Source organism: Ranitomeya variabilis, chromosome 1, assembly GCF_051348905.1.
Source record: "Ranitomeya variabilis isolate aRanVar5 chromosome 1, aRanVar5.hap1, whole genome shotgun sequence".
Lineage (NCBI taxonomy): Eukaryota > Metazoa > Chordata > Amphibia > Anura > Dendrobatidae > Ranitomeya > Ranitomeya variabilis.
Genome location: NC_135232.1, coordinates 781,130,964 through 781,156,949, shown reverse-complemented (window position 1 = coordinate 781,156,949; position 25,986 = coordinate 781,130,964). Strand labels below are relative to the sequence as shown.

General features: G+C 50.8%; 1 protein-coding gene across 1 annotated transcript in view; it reads right to left on the bottom strand.

Moving 5' to 3' along the window:
- The window catches only part of DNAJA1 (DnaJ heat shock protein family (Hsp40) member A1), a 51,122-nt gene that overhangs the window by 19,637 nt on the left and 5,499 nt on the right, over positions 1 to 25,986 (bottom strand). Inside the window, exon 2 of the mRNA XM_077272583.1 lies at positions 8,027 to 8,184. Within this exon, the coding sequence (XP_077128698.1) occupies positions 8,027 to 8,158 (132 nt within the window). The 5' untranslated portion in view covers positions 8,159 to 8,184. The remainder of the gene's footprint in view (positions 1 to 8,026; positions 8,185 to 25,986) is intronic.

The window sequence follows — 25,986 nt, the reverse complement described above, 5'->3', positions numbered from 1 at the left end:
GTACCTTCCAGGTGAACTGCCGAGATGGATTTGACAGATCTTTCTGCCCACCTGAAAATCTGGTCTGCTAAGTGTTGCAGTGGTGGATGTCTCAGACCTCCCTGGTGTCTCAGAAATGCCACTGCTGTGACATTGTCGGACAGTATTCTCACGTGTCTGTCTCGGACCAATGACTGGGCCTGGCTCAACACTTTCCAGATCGCATACAGCTCTCTGAAATTCGATGATCTTGCCGCAATCTGAGGAGTCCATTCTCCCTGGTAGTATGTTCTTCCTATATGACCGCCCCATCCGTATTGACTGGCGTCTGTGGTAACCGTAACACAGGGATCGAGTACCCACGGTACTCCCTCTCTCAGGTTCCTCGGTCTGGTCCACCAGGTTAGGGATCTCTTCACTGACGGAGACACAAGCATCTTCCTGTCTAGGGAACTCTGTTTCCTGTTCCAGGATCCTAGGACTTCTCTTTGCAACTCCCGTGAGTGGAATTGGCTCCATTTCACACAGGGTATGCATGCTGTCATGAAGCCAAGTATCCTCATTGCATCTCTTATGGAGGGGGTACTTCTTCTGAATTGATGGATGTGTCTGATCAAGGCCTCTTGTCTGTCTTCTGGTAAGAAAGATGTTCTTAGGTTGGAATCCAAGATCACCCTCAAAAATTTTATTCTGGAATTTGGGACCAGGCAGGACTTTTTCCAGTTCACAATCCACCCCAGCTCTTGTAGGATGGAAAGGGTGAAAGTGCAGTCTATCTTGAGGAGTTTCTGTGATTTCGCCATTATCAGGAAGTCGTCCAGGTATGGGACTATGGTCATATTCTGATTCCTCAGATAGGCCACCACTTCCGACATCAGCTTGGTAAAGATCCTGGGCGCTGAAGCAAGCCCGAAGGGGAGACATCTGAACTGAAAGTGATGTACAATCCCCCTGTTCATTATGGCAAACCTCAGGAATTTTTGGTAGGAGAGGTATCGGGACATGATAGTATGCATTGCTCAGATCTAGGGTACACATTACCATGTCTTTGTCTATTAGAGGCGTCGTGGATCTTATAGATTCCATCTGGAATCTTTTGTACCGTACCCATTTGTTTAATGGTTTTAAGTTTATAATCGTCCGGGAGTCCCCGGACGGTTTCTTTATTGAAAATAAATGAGAATAATGGCCTTCGCCTCTTTCTGAGATGGGAACTGGCACAATCGCTTCTAATTCTAACAGCTCCTGGATGTTTGTCCACATGGAGGAGTCGGAGAGCGGGCAAGGTCGGGTTACTACAAATCTTTCTGGGGGACTGCCGGAGAATTCTAATTTGTATCCCTGTGCAATTACTTGTAGAATCCAAGGATTCTGGGACACCTTCTGCCAACCCCCTAGAAATTTCTGTAATCGACCTCCCACCTTTATGTCATTTATTTGACTTTGGTGTACCTGCACTAGGGAAGATGGAATCTCTACCTTTTCCACCCTTGGGATAAGACCACCTCCCAGTCTTCCCTTTCCCCTTGTAGTCTGTCCTCTGACCAGGTCGGGACCTACGAAAGGGCTGATATTTTTTAGTATTCTCCTCAGGGAAACCTTTCTTTTTATCTGAGGCCTTTTCTAGAATATCGTCTAGAATTGGCCCAAATACTTTATTTCCTGAGAATGGGATTCCACACAATTTATTTTTTGACTGGAGATCCCCCGACCAGGTTTTAAGCCATATGGCTCTTCTGGCCGCATTAGACAGGGATTCGCTTCTAGCCGCGAACCTTACAGATTCGGCAGAAGCGTCTGCCATAAAGCCTGTTGCGAGTTTGAGCAATGGCAATGATTTAAGGATAACCTCTCTGGAAGTTTTGGCTTTGAGGTGATCCTCTAAATCGTCAATCCATAAGTGCATTGACCGGGCTACGGAGGTTGCCGCTATATTGGCCCGTATTATTGCCGCGGAGGACTCCCAAGTTCTCCTTAGCAAACCGTCTGCTTTACGATCCATAGGATCTTTTAATGCGGAAGAGTCCTCAAATGGGATTGAGGTCTTCTTCGCCACCTTTGCTAGTGGGACATCGATCTTGGGAACTTCATCCCACACTTTAATGTCCTCAGGGTTGTAGGGCAAACGAAGTCTAAAGTCCCTGGGAATCACTAGCTTCTTCTCCGCTTCCTGCCACTCTTCCAGGATCATGGAACGAATGTGGTTGTTGACGGGGAAGACTTTTGTCACTTGGGCATGTAATCCGCCAAACATCTCGTCCTGGATCGAGGTCTCCTCTGGTGTATCTTGTAGCTGCATGGTGTTACGCACAGCATAAAGAAGCTCATCCGTGTCTGTTGCGGAGAAGAGATATCTCTTCCCTCTGCCCACAGATCCGTCTCTTTCTTCCTGGTCAGAATCCCCCGAAACCTCACCCTCGGAAGAGGGGCTAGATTCCCTCGGCCTCTTCCGTGAAGTCTGCGGTTCTGACTGAGTAGCCTGGGGAAGATTCAAGCTTGAGATAGAAGCCTGAACCTCCTGTCGTATCATGGTCCTCATACTGGATAGCAGCGCTGTCTGCTCATCACCCACAATTTTGGATGTGCATGATTTGCACAATGGTTTCCGCCAGTTTTCCGGAAACTTAGTGGAACATATCGGGCATTTATTTTTCCCTGATTTTTTTCTTTCGGCTGTGGGGATGGAAGGCTCAGCCTAGGGTAAAATAGAGACACGTGGCACCGTAAGTAGGAAGCAGGGGGAGGGGTGAGCTTTGTGGTATGGCTTTGCATAGCCCACTCACGTGCCCCTGAAGCTGGTCAGTCCCCTCAGGTCTGGCAGTCTCCTCCATTAGTGACAATTTTACGTATAGCCGAGTGCTCCCTTTGTCAGGATGGCCGGCGGTATACAGACCCCCCTGGTGAGATTATATAGGTTTTACCTGGTTGATCCTGCCCTCCTTACCGCCGCTGCGGTGACCGTGCTGAGCCCCTCACCGAGGCCGGCGCTGCTGCCGGCGTCATCCTCCATGCTGGTCGCACCGGAAGTGACGCGGTCGTCGCAACCGGAAGTGACGCGGCCGCACGCTGGAGCCGGCCGCTGCTGGAAGCGGTCGCCGCATACACCTCCCGGCATGCAGGCACCCGGGCCGAGAGCCCCCCCGAGGAGGAAGCGGACCGGACCCCAGGAGCAGCGCTACACTGGGGAGGCTGAGGGACCCCCCATGGCAGGTATCAGCCGCAGATATCTTGCGGCGGGGAAGGGAAAGGCTGGGCCCCCCGATCCCCACCATCTGCACAGCACTGTCGGAGGGCGTCTTGCAGTTCCTATCCGCAGTGGGACAGGAAAAACACTGATGGGTGGAGTGGGGAGGGTCCTTTTAACTTGTGGTTCCTGTCCCACTACGGATAAGAAGGACGTCCTCCAATGGTGCTGTCAGGTGGTGGACTGGAAAAATATGTTTAAGAAAAATTTCATTTCTCCAGCTCTGTGTTAATTACATGTTTCACTCACTGGTAATTAGTGATGAGCAAGTATGCTCGTTACTCGGGTCTCTCCGAGCATGCTCGGGTGGTCTCCAAGAATTTCAGCTTGCTCGGAGATTTAGTTTGTCGACACAGCTGCATGATTTGCGGCTACTTGACAGCTTGAATACATGTGGGGATTGCCTGTTTGTTAAGCAACCCCACATGTATTCAAGCTGTCTAGTAGCTCCAAATCATGCAGCTGCATTGACAAACTAAGTCTCCGAGCACGCCGAAATACTCGGAAACCACCCGAGCATGCTCTGAGAAGCCAGAGTAACGAGCATACTCGCTCATCACTACTGGTAACTAAATCTTCATGTTACATAATCTCAGGAGTCAGTTATCTTCCAGGAAGTATCCTCCCCATAGCCTGGAAGAGAATTCACATAGGAGAAATGTGGATTTCTCTGGAATAAAACATCAGATTGCAGATATCACTTTAAATTAGCTGCCCATGACCTTCATGTCCATAAAGACAGCTTAGGAGGGTTGGTCCTACCAACAGACTTCCTTTAACACTTGACCAAAGTTCACGTGTACTGATTGGCAAGACAGGAGTGAGGACTGATTCAGACTTAGCAAAAACCTCAGACTCCCTTTAATAATTTTATTATGTAATCTCAGGACAGCATGAGGTAGGGGTTAAAACACAGATTTCAGAGATGCCTCTCTTATCAAGCTGTCTGGTTTACTTTTAATGATTGTTATAGGACCAGAAGCTTATCACTACTCAGAACACAGCAGTGTGTGAGCCCAAGTAAGACTCCACTGCCCCTTGTGTGATAAGCAGCTCACTGTCTATAGCTATATACATAGAGCATAGTGTGGGGAGGTGTTAAGAGTTTTCAGATTTAGCAGTGCAGCAGAGCTGAGAAAGCCGATTGCATCAGAATGATTGCACCTATTAAACTAAGTGACACATTGTCGGATTCAGGATCTTTGCCTACATTCCGCTGCTCTCCGATGAGGCAGCAAAAAAAAAAAACACACAAAAAAAAAAACTGGTGATTGATTAGTACAGCTTTAAGGGTATGTGCACAAGTCAGGAATTCTTGCAAAAATTTCCTGAAGAAAACCGAAAATTTTCTGCAAGAAATCCGCTTTTTTTTTTTGCGTTTTTTTTGGCATTTTGCAAGCTAAATTAGCTTGCAGAATGCTAAAGTTTTCCAAGCGATCTGTAGCATCGCTTGGAAAACTGATTGACAGGTTGGTCACACTTGTCAAACAGTGTTTGACAAGTGTGACCAACTTTTTACTATAGATGCAGACTATGCAGCATCAATAGTAAAAGTTGGAATGTTTAAAGGAACCTGTCACCCCGTTTTTTCCGTATGAGATAAAAATACTGTTAAATAGGGCCTGAGCTGTGCATTACAATAGTGTATTTTGTGGACCCCGATTCCCCACCTATGCTGCCGAAATACGTTACCAAAGTAGTCATTTTCGCCTGTCAATCAGGCTGGTCTGGTCAGAAGGGCGTGGTGTCTTCCCCCAGATCTTGCTTAGTTTTCCGTTGGTGGCGTGCGCATGCCGGGATGCCGCGCGTGCGCAGATGGAGATCGCGGCGGCCATTTTCCTGAAGCAGAGATGCGAACTCTGCTTCAGGAAAATGGCCGCCGCGATCTCCATCTGCGCACGCGCGGCATCCCGCGGCCATTTTCCTGAAGCCCCGGGCAGCAGAGCGCTCGATCTGCGCACACGCAGCCACAGGAAGATGGCCGCCCCCTCCGATCACCAGGGGAATAGCACAGATCGCGCTATTTTCCCCTCCGCCGTGCAGTGGATTCTGGACTTGGGCATGCGCACACCACTACGCCACCAACGGAAAACTAAGCAAGGTCTGGGGGAAGACACCACGCCCATCTGACCAGACCAGCCTGATTGACAGGCGAAAACGACTATTTTGGTAACGTATTTCGGCAGCATAGGTGGGGAATCGGGGTCAACAAAATACACTATTGTAATGCACAGCTCAGGCCCTATTTAACAGTATTTTTATCTCACACGGAAAAAACGGGGTGACAGGTTCCCTTTAAAAGTAATAAAAATAAAATATGGTTATACTCACCTGCAGACAGCCGATCTCCTCAGCGGCGTCCGTTCCTATAGATGATGTGTGTGTGCAGGACCTTCAATGACGTCGTGGTCACGTGAGCGGTCACGTGACCAATCACAAGACCACGACGTCATCGCAGGTCCTACACACACCCACCATCTATAGGAACGGAAGCGGCAGCATGCACCGATGATAGGCGGGAAGACTCCGGGGCCATCGAAGGTGAGTATATCACTATTTTTTATTTTAATTCTTTTTTTACCAATTATATGGTGCCCAGTCCGTGGAGGAGAGTCCTCTCCTCCACCCTGGGTACCAACAGCACATAATCTGCTTACTTCCCGCATGGTGGGCACAGCCACATGCGGAAAGTAAGCAGATCAATGCATTCCTAGGTGTGCGGAATCCCCGCAAATTTAATGAACATGTTGCTTTTTTTTTTTCCCCGCGATGCGATTTTTTCGCGGAAAAAAATGCAACATTTGCACAAGAAATGCGGAATACACTGTAAATAGGAGGCATATGTAAGCGTTTTTTCGCGTTTATCACGTTTTTATAGTGAAAAACGCAAAAAAAAAACGCGAAAAATGCTGAACGTGTGCACATGGCCTAAAAGGGAATCTAGGATTTCCCATGGCTCCTATTCAGACCTTTTCCTGGTCCCCTTCTATTGTAACACACTGGAGTAAGCAGATAACCATTGAGGTCATAGATTGAGTTAGTGGGCAATTCTGGCACATTGAGGGTATGTGCACACGTCCGGATTTCTTGCAGAAATTTCCTGAAGAAAACCGGAAATTTTCTGCAAGAAATCCGCATTTTTTTTGCGTTTTTTTAGCTTTCTGCAAGCGTAATTAGCTTGCAGAATGCTAAAGTTTTCCAAGCGATCAGTAGCATCGCTTGGAAAACTGACTGACAAGTTGGTCACACTTGTCAAACATACTGTTTGACAAGTGTGACCAACTTGTTACTATAGATGCTGCTTATGCAGCATCTATAGTAAAAGATAGAATGTTTAAAAATAAAAAAAAATAAAAAATGGTTATACTCACCCAGACGATCTCCTCAGCGGCGTCTGTTCCTATAGATGCCGGCGTGGTTCAGGACCTGTGATGACGTCGCGGCTTGTGATTGGTTGCGTGAGTCACATGAGCGGTCACGCGACCAATCACAAGACAGTGACGTCATCACAGGTCCTGAACCACACCATCTATAGGAACCGAAGAGAGCATGCACCGGAGAGGCGGGAACACTTCGGGGGCCATCAGACGGTGAGTATAGGACCATTTTTTATTTTAATTCTTTTTTTTTGACCAATTATATGGTGCCCAGTCCGTGGAGGAGAGTCTCCTCTCCTCCACCCTGGGTACCAACCGCACATAATCTGCTTACTTCCCGCATGGTGTGCACAGCCCCGTGCGGGAAGTAAGCAGATCAATGCACTCCTAGGTGTGCGGAATCCCCGCAATTCTGTATTTTTAATGAACATGTTGCTTTTTTTTCCCGCAATGCGATTTTTTCGCGGAAAAAAATTGCAACATTTGCACAAAAATTGCAGAATACCCTGTAAATAGGAGGCATATGTAAGCGTTTTTTTTTTGCGTTTTTATCACGTTTTTATAGCGAAAAAAAACGCAAAAAATCCTGAACGTGTGCACATGGCCTGAATCTGGGTAAGCAGAAGAGGAACTCCAAGGGAATTTAACCAGTCAGCCCTTATAAAACAAAAAATAAAATAAAGTTTGCCTAAACACAATGGAAACCTGTTCTACTGTTTATAGGATATGCGGTAAGAAAATACTAGTGAATCCTAAGTTCAAGTGTTGGCAGGAAGAATGCTGCTTACAGTATGTGTAGTTTTGAAGCACTTTACACGCTCCCCTCCCACGCCATAAATTTGGATGCATGAAACATGCAAAAACAGTGAAAGAATGACATGGCAAATAAAAAAAAAAATCAAAGCACCAGAATTAAAAGTTTTTGGTAGCAGTAACATTGCATAAAATGCATTAACTGGCATTCAAAAGATCGTAGCTGCAGTAAAGTAGTATAAATGAAAACGTCATCTCGGCATACATTCACACAAAAATAAGCCAGCCTTTAATTTTTAACAAACTTTAGATTTTTTTTACCACTTAAAAAACCTATACATGTTTGAAATCTACAATGTCATGGCACTTGGAATTCTCTCCCCCACCCCCATTTTCCAGTACACAATATGGTAAAGCCAATGGTGTCGTTCAAAAGTACAAATCGTTTTGCAAAAAACAAGCTCTCACATGGCCATATTGATGGAGAATTGTAAAGCAAAAAAAAAAAAAAAAGTTATGGCTCTGGGAAGGAGGGGGATCAAAAACCAGATGCATAAAACAAAGAGGGCTGCAGCATGAAGAGGTTAAAGAAATCTCATTCATTTTCTTAGGGGGGGGACCGCAACATGTGAACAAACCCCCATAGGCAAATTAAGCTATGCGACTAACCAACCTTTTCCCCTTCATTGGGATTCTTGTCTGGATGGTACTTCAGTGCTAGTTTTCTGTATGCCTTTTTGAGTTCATCCTGGCTGGCATTAGGCTTTACCCCGAGAACATCATAGTACCCAGTTTCCACCACCATTTTGCTTCAGGTATCTTCAATCAATACTGTAAAAGAAGCATTAGTCAGTTACACACAGCATGTTGCGGACACATGTTCTGTAGTTTACTAGGTGTGAGTCTTGCACTACTTCATGCGAAAGCTAGAGCACACCTTGCACAGATACAGCAGTGTGCGGTATAGCACTATACGCAAGGCTCAAGTGTGACTGGAGATCCTGTAATTGCCTATGTAGAGCCACACAATGAAAAGAATGTGTAAACATTTTAAGAAAGAATGGCAGTGTTGCCTATAGAAATCCATGGCTTCATTTACTACTCAGGAAGGAGGGTGGGAGGTTAAAAAAAAAAAAAAAAAAAAAAAAAAAAAGCTAAAACTGTATTGTTTGCTTTATCCATAGCAACCACTGCTAGTGAATATAAGGCATCAGTTGTCCCTTTACTCTGCTCAGGTCACTACTTTTAAGAACAGTTATGCATGCCTTTAACCCCTTACCAACATGCGATATACCATCAGGGCTGTGTAGTCCGTGTCCATTTTGGAGGAGTCTGCATAAAATGGACACTCCTAAAATATGTAACAAATTGGGTTCAATGTGCTGTAAATGTTTTCATATGAATTTGGGAAACTTATGAAATGTCCTATAAATGTCTGTTCCTGATCTAAAGGCCCCGTCTCACATAGCGATTTACCAACGATCACGACCAGCGATATGACCTGGCCGTGATCGTTGGTAAGTCGCTGTGTGGTCGCTGGGGAGCTGTCACACAGACAGCTCTCTCCAGCGACCAACGATCAGGGGAAGGACTTCGGCATCGTTGAAACTGTCTTCAACGATGCCGAAGTCCCCCTGCAGCACCCGGGTAACCAGGGTAAACATCGGGTTACTAAGCGCAGGGCCGCGCTTAGTAACCCGATGTTTACCCTGGTTACCAAAAAAAAAAACAAACAGTACATACTCGCCTTTCGGTGTCCAGGTCCCTTGCCGTCTGCTTCCTGCTCTGACTGAGCCGCCGTACAGTGAGAGCAGAGCGCAGCGGTGACGTCACTGCTGTGCTCTCACTTCTCACTGTACGGCCGGCAGTCAGTGAGAGCAGGAAGCGGACGGCAAGGGACCTGACGGACATCAGAAGGCGAGTATGTACTGTTTTTTTTTTTTTACATTTACGCTGGTAACCAGGGTAAACATCGGGTTACTAAGCGCGGCCCTGCGCTTAGTAACCCGATGTTTACCCTGGTTACCAGTAAAGACATCGCTGGATCGGTGTCACACACACCGATTCAGCGATGTCAGCGGGGCCTCAACGACCAAAAAAAGGTCCAGGCCATTCCGACACGACCAGCGATCTCGCAGCAGGGGCCTGATCGCTGGTACGTGTCACACATAGCGAGATCGCTATGGAGGTCGCTGTTGCGTCACAAAACTTGTGACTCAGCAGCGATCTCGCTAGCGATCTCGCTATGTGAGACGGGGCCTTAAGGATCTCAGCTTTTAGTGGAGATGAATTTGTAATGCACTTTACGTACATGCTCAGTAGGGGGCAGTGATGTGGGGTAGAGCAAAGTACTGCAGAGCACAGGCACCAGGAAAGGTGAGAGAGGCCTCAATAAGGTAGACAAAGTATGCCTGCGCCAGAGCAAGAAGACGTCATCGAATGAAGATAGGAGGCGCTGGACCCAGATCGCGACACCCATCAGACCCGGACCACAATGGGACCGCCCCTGGGTGAGTATAATATAACCTTTATTTCTCATCTTTCAGGATACATCGGGGGCTTATCTACAGCATTACAGAATGCTGTAGATAAGCCCCTGATGCCGGTGGGCTTAGCTCAGATACGATTTTTGGGGTGATAGAGTCCCTTTAATGGGTTAATAGCCACAGGTGAATCGCAATTCCACACGCGGCTGCTCCGGGCACATGTCACCTATTCAAAATAGCTGACATGTGCCGGGATAGATGTGGGCTCACTGCCGGTGCCCAAATTAAAGGGAGGGTGTCCGACATTGAAACACCCGATGTCGGAAAGAGGTTAATTTTATATGTAGAAGTAAAAGGAATACTTTGATACAGAAACAAGAACTAAAAATTCTCATTTTCAGATCTGAATTCAGGATTCAAAATCATTGAGAAATGGATAATTTCATAACTAGTGTTGAGCGATACTTTCCGATATCGGAAAGTATCGGTATCGGAAAGTATCGGCCGATACCGTCAAAATATCGGATCCAATCCGATACCGATACCCGATCCCAATGCAAGTCAATGGGACGAAAATATCGGAATTAAAATAAACCCTTTATAAACTTGTAGGTTCATTCTACATGAAGGAAAACAACTAAGAATAATGTAGGATGTATTGGGGGACGTGGCGGAGATATTAAAGGGACAGAGGTTTAGCCCAATGTAATAGAATAGCAGGATTTTTAATTTTTTTTTATGAAGTTCGGCGTTAAAAAAAAAAAAAAATAACATAGTCAAATTCTTTCTATGTCAGATATTGATGTTTCACTACTTCCACGCCCTTCACCTTCTTTTTTACTTCTCCCACGCTTTCTTCTTAATTATCCTCATCATCAGCTTCTTTGACATCAACTTCTTCACCTTATTCATCTTCTTCTTCATCTTCTACCTATTATTTTTTGGGTTACATTGTTCATATTCTTTTTATTTTACTATTATCTTCATCATATTCAACTTCTTCATCATATTCTTATTTGTGACAGGCATTCCCGTAGTTGTTATCTATAAAAGTTTGAAGATTACACCTTCCGTTCTGCCTGTCACAAACCAGTTACATTTGTCCGCGTTCAGTTTGGCCTGCAGCATCAGGCTTTATCCAGGGGCACCACGAGGAGGAACGGACTCACCCCCATACACTGCTTAGTCTTCTTCTGCTTATAATTTACATAATATTTTTTTGCTCTGATATTTTGTGTTATGCTTAATGTCCTTCTGCTCTTTGTTCTGCAGCCTCTTGTTCTTCTGCTTCTCGGTCTTCCAGGTCGTCGTCGTCTCCAGGGTCGTCGTCTCCGGGGTCGTCGTCATCGGGGTGGTCTCCGGGGTCGTCGTCATCGGGGTGGTCTTCAGGGTCATCGTCTCCAGGGTCGTCGTCATCACGGTGGTTGTCGTCTCTGGTGTCGTCGTCATCTTAGGGGTGTTCTTCCGGGTCATCGTGTTTAGTCTCTTGAACTTGGAAATGTAGCAGAAGGTACAAGAAGGCTGAGAAAATGCCGAGAACCAGCTGATGGAACTGGAACTCGGATGGCTACCCGAAGGTCCAAGAGCCAATGGAACTACCGAGGACCAGCTGACGTTACTGGAACCCGGTTACTAAGCAGGAGGTACCCGTGCCTGAAAGCACTACCAAGGACCACCTGACGTTGGTGGAACTCGGATACCCAGAGGGAGGCACCTAAGCCAAAGGCTCTGCCCGGAACCAGCTGACGGTACTGGAACCAGGATGGGGAGCAGAAGGTACAAGAGCAAAAGACACTGCCGAGAACCAGCTGACGGTGCTGGAACCCGGATGGGTAGCCGAAGGTCCAAGAGCCAATGGAACTACCGAGGACCAGCTGACGTTACTGGAACCCGGTTACTAAGCAGGAGGTACCCGTGCCTGAAAGCACTACCAAGGACCACCTGACGTTGGTGGAACTCGGATACCCAGAGGGAGGCACCTAAGCCAAAGGCTCTGCCCGGAACCAGCTGACGGTACTGGAACCAGGATGTGGAGCAGAAGGTACAAGAGCAAGTGTCTGCGTGGCTTTTGCAGGACACGTTGCCGGCTGCACAGCAGGGGAACAGCTGGCGGTGCTGGACCCCACTGACACATTGGCGAGGTGTTTGGCTCTGTGCAGCCAGCACTTCCGGACAGCAACGAGCGGTGTTGTAGCCCGGGCTCTGCAGGGGGAGCAGAGTGTAGGCCGAAGCCTACTTGAACCAATTTCAAAGGTAACCTTTAACCCCCCCTCAGGGGTTAGAAAGTAGAAGAGCCACAGCTTATGCAGCAGTAGTGCTGCACAAGTCAAAGGTTGCTCTTAATTTCGCTCCTTGCACACGCTGAATGAAACACGTATAACATTTAGCCCTTTATACAGTCAAACTGTGTTGGAGGCGCGAGTTCCCTTTGTAATGAGACGCAGCACAGGTGTCAAGAATCCCACCTTGGTGCTGGGTGCAGCCTCCCGAGCGTTGTTATTTGCTGTACAGGAGTCTGCGCTGTCGTGTTATCCCCTGGCCTAGCGCCGTTAGCGCTGCCCATCTTCTGGCATCATGTAATGTCGGCCGGTGCGGTTCGCGATGACCATGAATCCCAGCCCCGCAGTGTCTTAACATTGTTAAAACACTGCGGGGCTGGGATTCAGGGCCTGGCGCAGCACATATGTTCGCCTCTCACACTCGGGTCCTTACACCCGCTTCAGACTGTGCGGCGTCATCTGATCCCTTATCGCATGCCACGGCCATGAAGCCGCACAGTCCGAAGAAGGCGGAAGGAGAGGAGGGACAGGCGAACTGATGCACTGATCCTGCCCATCAATCACACCCTCGCAGTCCCAATAAATAAGACAACGAGGGGCGTTGTGTGGGTCAGGGCGGCCGCAGAGGCGCAGCCAGCCAAACAATGATGCCAGAAGACGGGCAGCGCTACCAAGGGGGTTGCAGCGTGTCATTACAAAGGAAAGTCACACCACCGGGACGGTTAAATGGTCACACAGAGGACACATTGCAGACGTGTTTTCAGTTCCACATGTGCGAGGAGAATACGTTTCTGAGCCACCTTGCACACATGCAGCATTACCGCTGTACAAGGTGGCTGGATAACGTAAAAACGCCTGGGGGAGGGGGGACAGGTTCCCTTCAATTTCAGTTCTTGTGTCTGCGTGGCTTTTGCAGGACACGTTGCCGGCTGCACAGCAGGGGAACAGCTGGCGGTGCTGGACCCCACTGACACATTGGCTGGTGTTTTTCTCTGTGCAGCTAGCACATCTGGGCAAAAACTGGCGGTGTGTTAGAGCCCAGGGACAGCAGGAGGAGGAGCAGGAGGAGGAGGAGCAGGGGGAGGGGAGTGTAGGCCGAAGCCTGCACAGGCGGCAGCTTTGGGTGTGTTGTGTCTGCGTGGCTTTTGCAGGACACGTTGCCGGCTACACAGCAGGGGAACAGCTGGCGGTGCTGGACCCCACTGACACATTGGCGAGGTGTTTGGCTCTGTGCAGCCAGCACTTCCGGACAGCAACTAGCGTTGTTGGAGCCCGGGCTCTGCAGGTGGAGCAGAGTGTAGGCCGAAGCCTAATTGAACCGATTTCAAAAGTCACCTTTAACCCCCCCTCAGGGGTTACAAAGTAGAAGAGCCACAGCTTATGCAGCAGCAGTGCTGCGCAAGTCAAAGGTTGCTCTTGTAATTTTTCTCCTTGCACACGCTGAATGGAACACGTATAACATTTAGCCCTTTATACAGTCAAACTGTGTAATGGAGGCGAGAGTTCCCTTTGTAATGAGACGCAGCACAGGTGTCAAGAATCCCACCTTGGTGCTGGGTGCAGCCTCCCGAGCGTTGTTATTTGCTGTACAGGAGTCTGCGCTGTCGTGTTATCCCCTGGCCTAGCGCCGTTAGCGCTGCCCATCTTCTGGCATCATGTAATGTCGGCCGGTGCGGTTCGCGATGACCATGAATCCCAGCCCCGCAGTGTCTTAACATTGTTAAAACACTGCGGGGCTGGGATTCAGGGCCTGGCGCAGCACATATGTTCGCCTCTCACACTCGGGTCCTTACACCCGCTTCAGACTGTGCGGCGTCATCTGATCCCTTATCGCATGCCACGGCCATGAAGCCGCACAGTCCGAAGAAGGCGGAAGGAGAGGAGGGACAGGCGAACTGATGCACTGATCCTGCCCATCAATCACACCCTCGCAGTCCCAATAAATAAGACAACGAGGGGCGTTGTGTGGGTCAGGGCGGCCGCAGAGGCGCAGGCAGCCAAACAATGATGCCAGAAGACGGGCAGCGCTACCAAGGGGGTTGCAGCGTGTCATTACAAAGGAAAGTCACACCACCGGGACGGTTAAATGGTCACACAGAGGACACATTGCAGACGTGTTTTCAGTTCCACATGTGCGAGGAGAATACGTTTCTGAGCCACCTTGCACACATGCAGCATTACCGCTGTACAAGGTGGCTGGATAACGTAAAAACGCCTGGGGGAGGGGGGACAGGTTCCCTTCAATTTCAGTTCTTGTGTCTGCGTGGCTTTTGCAGGACACGTTGCCGGCTGCACAGCAGGGGAACAGCTGGCGGTGCTGGACCCCACTGACACATTGGCTGGTGTTTTTCTCTGTGCAGCTAGCACATCTGGGCAAAAACTGGCGGTGTGTTAGAGCCCAGGGACAGCAGGAGGAGGAGCAGGAGGAGGAGGAGCAGGGGGAGGGGAGTGTAGGCCGAAGCCTGCACAGGCGGCAGCTTTGGGTGTGTTGTGTCTGCGTGGCTTTTGCAGGACACGTTGCCGGCTACACAGCAGGGGAACAGCTGGCGGTGCTGGACCCCACTGACACATTGGCGAGGTGTTTGGCTCTGTGCAGCCAGCACTTCCGGACAGCAACTAGCGTTGTTGGAGCCCGGGCTCTGCAGGTGGAGCAGAGTGTAGGCCGAAGCCTAATTGAACCGATTTCAAAAGTCACCTTTAACCCCCCCTCAGGGGTTACAAAGTAGAAGAGCCACAGCTTATGCAGCAGCAGTGCTGCGCAAGTCAAAGGTTGCTCTTGTAATTTTTCTCCTTGCACACGCTGAATGGAACACGTATAACATTTAGCCCTTTATACAGTCAAACTGTGTAATGGAGGCGAGAGTTCCCTTTGTAATGAGACGCAGCACAGGTGTCAAGAATCCCACCTTGGTGCTGGGTGCAGCCTCCCGAGCGTTGTTATTTGCTGTACAGGAGTCTGCGCTGTCGTGTTATCCCCTGGCCTAGCGCCGTTAGCGCTGCCCATCTTCTGGCATCATGTAATGTCGGCCGGTGCGGTTCGCGATGACCATGAATCCCAGCCCCGCAGTGTCTTAACATTGTTAAAACACTGCGGGGCTGGGATTCAGGGCCTGGCGCAGCACATATGTTCGCCTCTCACACTCGGGTCCTTACACCCGCTTCAGACTGTGCGGCGTCATCTGATCCCTTATCGCATGCCACGGCCATGAAGCCGCACAGTCCGAAGAAGGCGGAAGGAGAGGAGGGACAGGCGAACTGATGCACTGATCCTGCCCATCAATCACACCCTCGCAGTCCCAATAAATAAGACAACGAGGGGCGTTGTGTGGGTCAGGGCGGCCGCAGAGGCGCAGCCAGCCAAACAATGATGCCAGAAGACGGGCAGCGTTACCAAGGAGCTTGTTGCGTGTGTCAATACAAAGTCAAATCACACCTGAGGGACGTTTTAATGGTCACAGAGGACACATTTTAGACGTGTTCACTTCAACATGGGCAAGGAGAATAAGTTTCTGAGCCACCTTGAACACATGCAGCATTACTGCTGTTCAAGGTAGCTGTAAAACATAGAAACACCTGGGGGAGGGGGGACAGGTTCCCTTCAATTTCAGTTCTTGTGTCTGCGTGGCGGTCGCAGGACACGTTGCCGGCTACACAGCAGGGGAACAGCTGGCGGTGCTGAACCCCACTGACACATTGGCTGGTGTTTTTCTCTGTGCAGCTAGCACATCTGGGCAAAAACTGGCGGTGTTAGAGCCCAGGGTCAGCAGGAGGAGCAGGGGGAGCGGAGTGTAGGCCGAAGCCTGCACTCGAGCAAGTTGAAAGGAAACCTTTAACCCCCCCCCCCCCAGGCGTTTGTAGCTGAAAGAGCCATTGTGTACAGCACTAATGCTGGAAAAGGTAAACTTAGCTCTTTTAATTATGGTCCTTGTACATGCGGAACCAAACATTTATGAAATGTGTCTCCTCACAGCGTTAAACCGTCCGGTAGGTGGAACTTTCCTTTGTCGTGTGACGCAGCACAGCCATCATTTTTACCCCCTTGGCGCCGTGCGCCCCCTCCTCAGCGTTGTTTGAATCTGTCCCGGAGCCTGCGCTGTTAGGTTAGCCCTTGGCCATGCACACATGTTGCGCTGCCCGTCTTCTGACCTCATTTGGTGTCAGGCTGGCTGCGCCTGTGCGGGTGCGCTGGCCGAGATCCCGCCTCGCAGTGTCGTCTAATGTAATCCCACCGCGGGCCTGTGATCCGTGCCCGTGCGCAGTGCATATCCTCTCCTCTCACTCCCCTCCCTACGGCTTTTTCAGACTGTGCGGTGTCACGGCCGTGGCATGCTATTAGGGACCAGCTGACATCGCACAGTCTGAAGAAGCCGTAGGGAGGGGAGTGAGAGGAGAGGATATGCACTGCGCACGGGCACGGATCACAGGCCCGCGGTGGGATTACATTAGACGACACTGCGAGGCGGGATCTCGGCCAGCGCACCCGCACAGGCGCAGCCAGCCTGACACCAAATGAGGTCAGAAGACGGGCAGCGCAACATGTGTGCATGGCCAAGGGCTAACCTAACAGCGCAGGCTCCGGGACAGTTCCAAACAACGCTGAGGAGGGGGCGCACGGCGCCAAGGGGGTAAAAATGATGGCTGTGCTGCGTCACACGACAAAGGAAAGTTCCACCTACCGGACGGTTTAACGCTGTGTGGGGACACATTTCATAAGTGTTAGGTTCAGCATGTGCAAGGAGCATCACGAAAAGAGGCACTTTTTCCCTTTGCATTATTACTGCTGCACAAGGTGGCTCCTTCAGTAACAAACGCCTGGGGGGGGGGGGGGGTCAGGTTCCCTTACATTTAACTTGTTGTGTCTGCGTGGCGGTCGCAGTACACGTTGCCGTATACACAGCAGGGGAACAGCTGGCGGTGCTGAACCCCACTAACACATTGGCGAGGTGTTTGGCTCTGTGCGTACAGCACTTCTGGACGGCAACTAGCGGTGTTGGAGCCCAGGGACAGGTGGAGGAGGAGGAGGTTGGAGGAGGTAGGAGGGATTGCCACACACACAGCAGGGGAACAGCTGACGTTACTGAACCCCAATAACAGAGGAGGGACTGTTGACTGTGCGTACAGCACTTCTGGACGGCAACTGGCGGTGTTGGAGCCCAGGGACAGGTGGAGGAGGAGGAGGTAGGAGGAGGTAGGAGGGATTGCCACACACACAGCAGGGGAACAGCTGACGTTACTGAACCCCAATAACAGAGGAGGGACTGTTGACTGTGCGTACAGCACTTCTGGACGGCAACTGGCGGTGTTGGAGCCCAGGGACAGGTGGAGGAGGAGGAGGTTGGAGGAGGTAGGAGGGATTGCCACACACACAGCAGGGGAACAGCTGACGTTACTGAACCCCAATAACAGAGGAGGGACTGTTGACTGTGCGTACAGCACTTCTGGACGGCAACTGGCGGTGTTGGAGCCCAGGGACAGGTGGAGGAGGAGGAGGTTGGAGGAGGTAGGAGGGATTGCCACACACACAGCAGGGGAACAGCTGACGTTACTGAACCCCAATAACAGAGGAGGGACTGTTGACTGTGCGTACAGCACTTCTGGACGGCAACTGGCGGTGTTGGAGCCCAGGGACAGGTGGAGGAGGAGGAGGTTGGAGGAGGTAGGAGGGATTGCCACACACACAGCAGGGGAACAGCTGACGTTACTGAACCCCAATAACAGAGGAGGGACTGTTGACTGTGCGTACAGCACTTCTGGACGGCAACTGGCGGTGTTGGAGCCCAGGGACAGGTGGAGGAGGAGGAGGTTGGAGGAGGTAGGAGGGATTGCCACACACACAGCAGGGGAACAGCTGACGTTACTGAACCCCAATAACAGAGGAGGGACTGTTGACTGTGCGTACAGCACTTCTGGACGGCAACTGGCGGTGTTGGAGCCCAGGGACAGGTGGAGGAGGAGGAGGTTGGAGGAGGTAGGAGGGATTGCCACACACACAGCAGGGGAACAGCTGACGTTACTGAACCCCAATAACAGAGGAGGGACTGTTGACTGTGCGTACAGCACTTCTGGACGGCAACTGGCGGTGTTGGAGCCCAGGGACAGGTGGAGGAGGAGGAGGTAGGAGGGATTGCCACACACACAGCAGGGGAACAGCTGACGTTACTGAACCCCAATAACAGAGGAGGGACTGTTGACTGTGCGTACAGCACTTCTGGACGGCAACTGGCGGTGTTGGAGCCCAGGGACAGGTGGAGGAGGAGGAGGTTGGAGGAGGTAGGAGGGATTGCCACACACACAGCAGGGGAACAGCTGACGTTACTGAACCCCAATAACAGAGGAGCGACTGTTGACTGTGCGTACAGCACTTCTGGACGGCAACTGGCGGTGTTGGAGCCCAGGGACAGGTGGAGGAGGAGGAGGTTGGAGGAGGTAGGAGGGATTGCCACACACACAGCAGGGGAACAGCTGACGTTACTGAACCCCAATAACAGAGGAGCGACTGTTGGGACTGTGCGTACAGCACTACCAGGCAACAACTAGCGGTGTTGGAGCCCAGGGACAGGTGGAAAAGCAGAGGAACACAATGTAGGCCGAAGCCTGAGAAAGTCGAAAGGGAACCTTTAACCCCCCCCCCAAGGCGTTTGTAGCTGAAAGAGCCAGCTTGTGCAGCACAAAAGATGCAAAAGGAAAAGGTGGCTCTTTTCATCATGCTCCTTGCAAACACAGAACTAAACACTTATAAAATGTGTCCCCTGCAACCGTAAAACCGTCCCGGAGGTGGGACTTTCCTTCGTAATGTGACGCAGCCCAGCCGTCATTCCTACCCCCCCGGCGCCGCGCACCGGCTCCTCAGCGTTGTTTTATTCCGTCCAGGAGCCTGCGCTGTTATGTTATCCCGTGGCCAGGCACACTTAGCGCTGCCCGTCTTCTGGCATCATTTGGTGTCTGGATGGCTGCGCCTGTGCGGCCGCGCTGGCAGAGAGCCCGCCTCGCAGTGTCTTCTGATTTAATCCCACTGGGGGCCTGGGATCCATGGACATGCGCAGTGCATATCTGAACCTCCACCTCTCACTCATCTCCCTATGGCTTCTTCAGACTGTGCGGTGTCACGGCCGTGGCATGCTGTTAGGGACCAGCTGACACCGAACAGTCTGAAGAAGCCATAGGGAAATGAGTGAGAGGTGGAGGTTCAGATATGCACTGCGCATGTCCATGGATCCCAGGCCCCCAGTGGGATTAAATCAGAAGACACTGCGAGGCGGGCTCTCTGCCAGCGCGGCCGCACAGGCGCAGCCATCCAGACACCAAATGATGCCAGAAGACGGGCAGCGCTAAGTGTGCCTGGCCACGGGATAACATAACAGCGCAGGCTCCTGGACGGAATAAAACAACGCTGAGGAGCCGGTGCGCGGCGCCGGGGGGGGTAGGAATGACGGCTGGGCTGCGTCACATTACGAAGGAAAGTCCCACCTCCGGGACGGTTTTACGGTATCAGTGGACACATTTTATAAGTGTTAAGTTCTGCGTGTGCAAGGAGCTAAACAAAAATAGCTACCTTTTCCTTGGGCAGCATTACTGCTGCACAAGGTGGCTCTTTCAGTAACAAACGCCTTGGGGGGGGGGGGACAGATTCCCTTACATTTCAGTTGTTGTGTCAGCGTGGCGGTCGCATGACACATTGCCGGCTACACAGCTGGGGATCAGCTGACGTTACTGAAACCCAATAACACTGGGTCGTATGTTTTGACTGTGCAGACGGCACGTCTGAGCCTCAACTGGCGGTGTTGGAGCCCAGGAATTTAAGTTCAGGTGGTAGAAAGATGAACACAACAGGAGACCTGGATAACGTATACAGTGACCTAATTATTCAATCAGGAGGAGGAGTGGCAAATTCCGGCGAGATCCAGGCCTTGTTCATTTTCAGGAAAGTAAGCCGGTCAACGTTATCGGAGGATAGTCGCATGCAACGGTCAGTTAGTACACCACCTGCAGCACTAAAGACACGTTCCGATAATACACTGGCCGCAGGGCAAGACAGCACCTCCAATGCATACTGGCTTAGCTCTGGCCATGTATCCAGCTTTGAGACCCAAAACTTGAAAGGGGAAGAGCCGTCTGGGAGTACAGCAAGAGGGCAAGACATGTAGTCTGTCACCATCTGACGGAACCGTTGCCTCCTGCTGACTGGAGCCGTCTGTGATGGTGTAGACTTTTGTGGCGGGCACAGAAAACTGTGCCACAGTTCGGCCATACTGGTCTTGCCTTGGGCAGAGGCACTGCTTCTGCTCCCTCTTTGTGCAGAGCCTCCACCACGGCCTGGACGCACTGAGCTGCTTTGGAATGCACTAGCAGCACTTCTCTCAGTTGGAATGGAGAAGATGATGGAATTGACCAGTGTGTCTTGGTACTCCCGCATTTTTCGCTCCCGGTTCAACGGTGTGATGAGGCTTTCTACGTTGTCCCGGTAGCGAGGATCGAGGAGGGTGAACACCCAATAATCAGACATGTTGAGAATGTGGGCGATGCGGCGGTCGTTTCTCAGGCACTGCAGCATGTAATCCACCATGTGCTGCAGACTGCCAACTGCCCAAGAAACGCTGTCCCCTGCTGGAGGCGTGATCTCTGCCCGCTCGTCATCACCCCACCCTCGCTGTACACACTGAGTACTGGACAATTGTGTAACTCCCTCCTCTGGACGGATGTCTTCCTCCTCCATTGACTCCTCCTCATCCTCCTCACAAACGGTCCCCTGCCTACGCGTTTGTGAGGAACCACGTGGCGCTGACTGTCCAGAAGATGATGGAAATGGTGAATCCTCATCCTCCACCTCTTCCACAACATCATCCCTTAGCGCTTGCAGTGATTTTTCAAGCAGGCAGATAAGGGGGACAGTCATGCTGACTAGTGCATCATCTGCACTCGCCATCCGCGTGGAATAATCAAAGGGACGCAAAACCTGGCAGACGTCATTCATAGTGGCCCACTCTGTGGTTGTGAAGTCTGTACGGCGCTGACTGCGACTTTTTTGCGCCTGAAGCAGCTGGTACTCCATTACAGCTTGCTGCTGCTCACACAACCGCTCCAACATATGTAACGTGGAATTCCACCTGGTAGGTAGGTCACATATGATGCGATGTTCCGGCAGGCGGTGTCGGCGCTGCAGAGCCGCAATGCGCGCTTTTGCCGTGCTGGAACGCCGCAAGTGAGCACACTCTAGGCGGACCTTGTGCAGCAGTGCATCAAGATCCGGATAGTCCCTCAAAAAGCTCTGCACGACCAAATTGAGCACATGTGCCAGACATGGGATGTGAGTGAGGTTGCCGAGGCCCAGAGCTGCCACCAGATTTCAGCCATTATCACACACTACCATGCCTGGCTGGAGATTCGCTGGCACAAACCACACATCGCTCTCCTGCTTGATGGCATTCCAGAGCTCCTGCGCTGTGTGGCTACGATTCCCCAAGAAAATTAATTTCAAGACGGCCTGTTGACGTTTGGCCACGGCTGTGCTCATGTCGGTCGTAACAGGTACACGTTCATCACGGGTCCATGTGGAGGTGGACTGTGACGGCTCCTGCAGCGATGATTCTGAGGAACTGGTGTAAGAGGAGGAGTCAATGCGTACAGAATGGATTCCTGCAATCCTTGGAGTGGGCAGGACACGTCCTGCGCCACTCGCACGGTCTGTACCCGGCTCAACGACATTAACCCAATGGGCAGTGAGGGAAAGGTATCGCCCCTGTCCATGTTGACTGGTCCACGCATCGGTGGTGAGGTGGACCTTGCTACTGACGGCGTTCAGTAGCGCGTGTTTTATGTGTCCCTCCACATGCTTCTGCAGGGCAGGGACGGCTTGCCTGCTGAAGTAAAAGCGGCTGGGCACATTGTACTGTGGGACTGCCAATGACATCAAGTCACGGAAGCTGTCAGTCTCCACCAGCCTGAATGACAGCATTTCCAGTGACAGAAGTTTGGCAATGCCTGCAGTCAGAGCCTGTGCTCGTGGGTGGTTTGACGAGAAAGGCCGCCTTTTCTCCCATGCCTGTACTACCGATGGCTGTAGACTGGGCTGGGAGTGTGTGGATGACTGGGAAAGTGGCGCTGCGGGTGGAATTACAGCGGGTCTCTGGACAACAGGGGCAGAGGTTCTTCCACGGCGATCCTGGGAGGACGCCGAACCAGCTGCGTGTGAGGTAGAGGAAGAGGCAACACGAGCTGAAGAGGTGGTACCTGCCGCTGTTGGTTGGCCTACCTCTTCAGTGTGTTTTTCTAACTCCGCCGGGTGCCTGTTGCGCACATGTTTCCACATGTTGGAGGTATTGAGGTTGCTGACATTTTTCCCTCTTTTGACTTTTTGATGACACACGTTGCATCTGACATAGCAAATGTCATCTGCAACTGTGTCAAAAAAGGACCAGGCACTGCAAGTCTTGGGAGCGCCCTTTTTGGCTTTTGGAAGAGACATGCTCCTAACGGGTGCCAAAGCGGAGGCTGCAGGATCCGCAGTCTTCCCCCTCCCTCTCCCTCTTTGGGCCGTACGGGGAATCTCTTCCTCAGAGCTGCTCCCACCACCTTCCTGTCCCTCACGCCAAGATGGGTCGAGGACCTCATCATCTACACTACCCTCTGCCCCCAACTGCTCCTCCTGGGTAGTCTCAGCAGCAGAGCACGCACCAGTAAGTGGCACCTGAGTGTCATCATCAGCTGATGCGGCCTGCGATGTGGTGACCGGAGCCACTGGCCCACCCGCCTCTTCAGAGGAAGACAGAAAAAGCTGTTGGGCATCACTGCACCCTGCCTCTTCTTCCATTTCTCCAATGCTGCTTGGCTGGCCCCCTGTTTCCAAGCCAAGAGATTCAGAGAACAGAAGTAGAGACGGCTCCTGTCCTGGGCTCTCTGTCTGCCTGGGCAATTTGGCAGGTGGTGAAGAGACAGATGGCTGCTCTCCAGTGCTCTGTGTCTGAGAGGATGTGGCACTAATGGAAGTTGATGCATTAGCTGCCATCCATCCGACAACAGCTTCAATTTGTTCTTCACGCAGCAGCGGTGTACGGCGCTCGGACACAAAGCTTCGCATGAACGACTGTTGCCTGGTGAAAGTGGGTGCTGATGAGTCACCGGTGCCCGCAGCAGGCACAGAATCCCCACGTCCCCTCCCTGCTCCGCGACGGCTCCCACGCCCCCGTGCCTTACTCACTGCCTTCTTCATCTTGGTTGACTGATAAAGATAAGCAGAAAAGTACTAACGGATTTGTGTGCTTATTCCTGAGCAACTCCTCCTAACAGGTATAAGAAGCACTAATTATCTAAAGTGTGGACTAGACTTTAATATGAGCTAATGTGGCCTACAGAAATGTAAAGTGGTGTAACTGGTGTGTTTGGTGAACTTTATTATTTATTTATTTTTTTGGGGCTGAACTGACAACAGATAGAGCTGCAGTCACACGGAGACCGTGCAGACAGCCGTAAACGGCGCTGCAAGGCCCAAAAACCCTCCTCTACTTTATCCTATGTAGTGTTTTTCCACAAATTAGCTGGAGACGGGTGGAAAGACACTAATAGGATTTTTTTAAATTAATTAGCAGCAGACTACACTACTTGGGAAAAAAAAAAAAAAAAGGAACAGTATGAGGCAATGAACCACCCTCCCTGAACTGAATACAACCAACTATGGATGGCCTATGTGGCTGCACTCAGACTGGAGACTGGGCTGCACTCACACACACACACACACACAGACCCTGCAGATCGCTGTGAAAACAGCGCTACAAGGCAAAAGCAAGGTGAATAGTAGGTGAACACAGCGGTTGCTAAATTAGCCTTTGGAAAGCACAAAGAAGCAAATCGCTATCTCTAAACTGTCCCTCAGTCAGCAAACAGCGTCCTGTCACTAACTGAATTCACAGCAGAGTGATCGCAAAATGGCGCCAGCGACTTTTAAACTGCATCATGACATCATTACACCAGCCAATCACAGCCTTGCCAGTAGTTTCATGCCCTCCATGCTAAACAGGATGTGCCCACACTTGGAATCAATCTCATTGGCTGAATTTCTGCTTTTTGAATCTTAGAACTTCCGATTCCGGTATCCGATACGCGGCAAGTATCGGAATCCCGGTATCGGAATTCCGATACCGCAAGTATCGGCCGATACCCGATACTTGCGGTATCGGAATGCTCAACACTAGTCATCAGTAGTGTTGAGCGATACCGTCCGATACTTGAAAGTATCGGTATCGGAAAGTATCGGCCGATACCGTCACAGTATCGGAATCCAATCCGATACCGATACCCGATACCCGATACCAATACAAGTCAATGGGACTCATGTATCGGACGGTATCCCTGATGGTTCCCAGGGTCTGAAGGAGAGGAAACTCTCCTTCAGGCCCTGGGAACCATATAAATGTGTAAAAGAAAGAATTAAAATAAAAAATATCGCTATACTCACCTGTCCGACGCAGCCGGGACTTCAGCGAGGGAACCGGCAGCGTTGTTTGTTTAAAAATCGCGCTATTACTTGGTTACGTGAATTCCCGGCTTGTGATTGGTCAGGTCGGCCATGTTGCCGGGACGCGGACCAATCACAGCAAGCCGTGACGAAATTACGTCACGGCTTGCTGTGATTGGTCCGCGTCCCGGCAATATGGCCGCCCTGACCAATCACAAGCCGGGACGTCACGGGAGGCTGGACACGCGCTCATTTTAAAATGGGCGCGTGTCCAGCCTCCCGTGACGTCACGGCTTGTGATTGGTTGCGCCGCGATCAACCAATCACAAGCCGGGAGGCTGGACGCGCTCATTTTGAAATGGGCGTGTGTCCAGCCTCCCGTGACGTCACGGCTTGTGATTGGTTGCGCCGCGATCAACCAATCACAAGCCGGGAGGCTGGACGCGCTCATTTTGAAATGGGCGCGTGTCCAGCCTCCCGGCTTGTGATTGGTTGACCGCGACGCAACCAATCACAAGCCGTGACGTCACGGGAGGCTGGACACGCGCCCTTTTTAAAATGAGCGCGTTTCCAGCCTCCCGTGACGTCACGGCTTGTGATTGGTTAATGGCGGCCATGTTGCCGGGACGCGGACCAATCACAGCAAGCCGTGACGTATTTTCGTCACGGCTTGCTGTGATTGGTCCGCGGCCCGGCAACATGGCCGCCCTGACCAATCACAAGCCGGGACTTCGCGTAACCATGTAAAAGCGGGAATTTTAAACAAACAACGCTGCCGGTTCCTGCGCTGAGGTCCCGGCTGCGTCGGACAGGTGAGTATAGCGATATTTTTTATTTTAATTCTCTATTTTACACATTTTAACATTAATGTTGTTCCGATACCCGATACCCGATACCACAAGAGTATCGGAATCCCGGTATCGGAATTCCGATACTTGCAGCATCGGAATGCTCAACACTATTCATAACTGAATCTAACAACTTTTGAAACTGTAGAAAAACGTAAGTGGGCAGTTCCCTCTTTCACCTAACCTTATTTTCCGCTCACAGATAAGACTACTGCACTTGTAGTACCCTCCATATTTCACGAGGTTCTCTGCCAAAAGCGCTCATGGACCAAATTCACAAGACTCATTTGTAATTTAGCCCTTTTACTTTACATGGCTTTTGCCTGTATGCAAGTCCTATTTTTTTTTTTTTTTTTTTTAAGTGAACCTGTCACGTCATTATCCTCCATTAAACTGGCCCAGTGTGTTAGTGATGTAATGTGATCACTAACATACTGTTTTCAAGCAAAATGGCCCAGTATTCATAAAAAAAACAAAAAACAAAACAAAAAAATCACTTTGAATAGTTATATTTTACCTTGCCTCAGTCATAGGGGTGGGCTTCAGTCAATTTCAGTCACGGTCTTGTCATC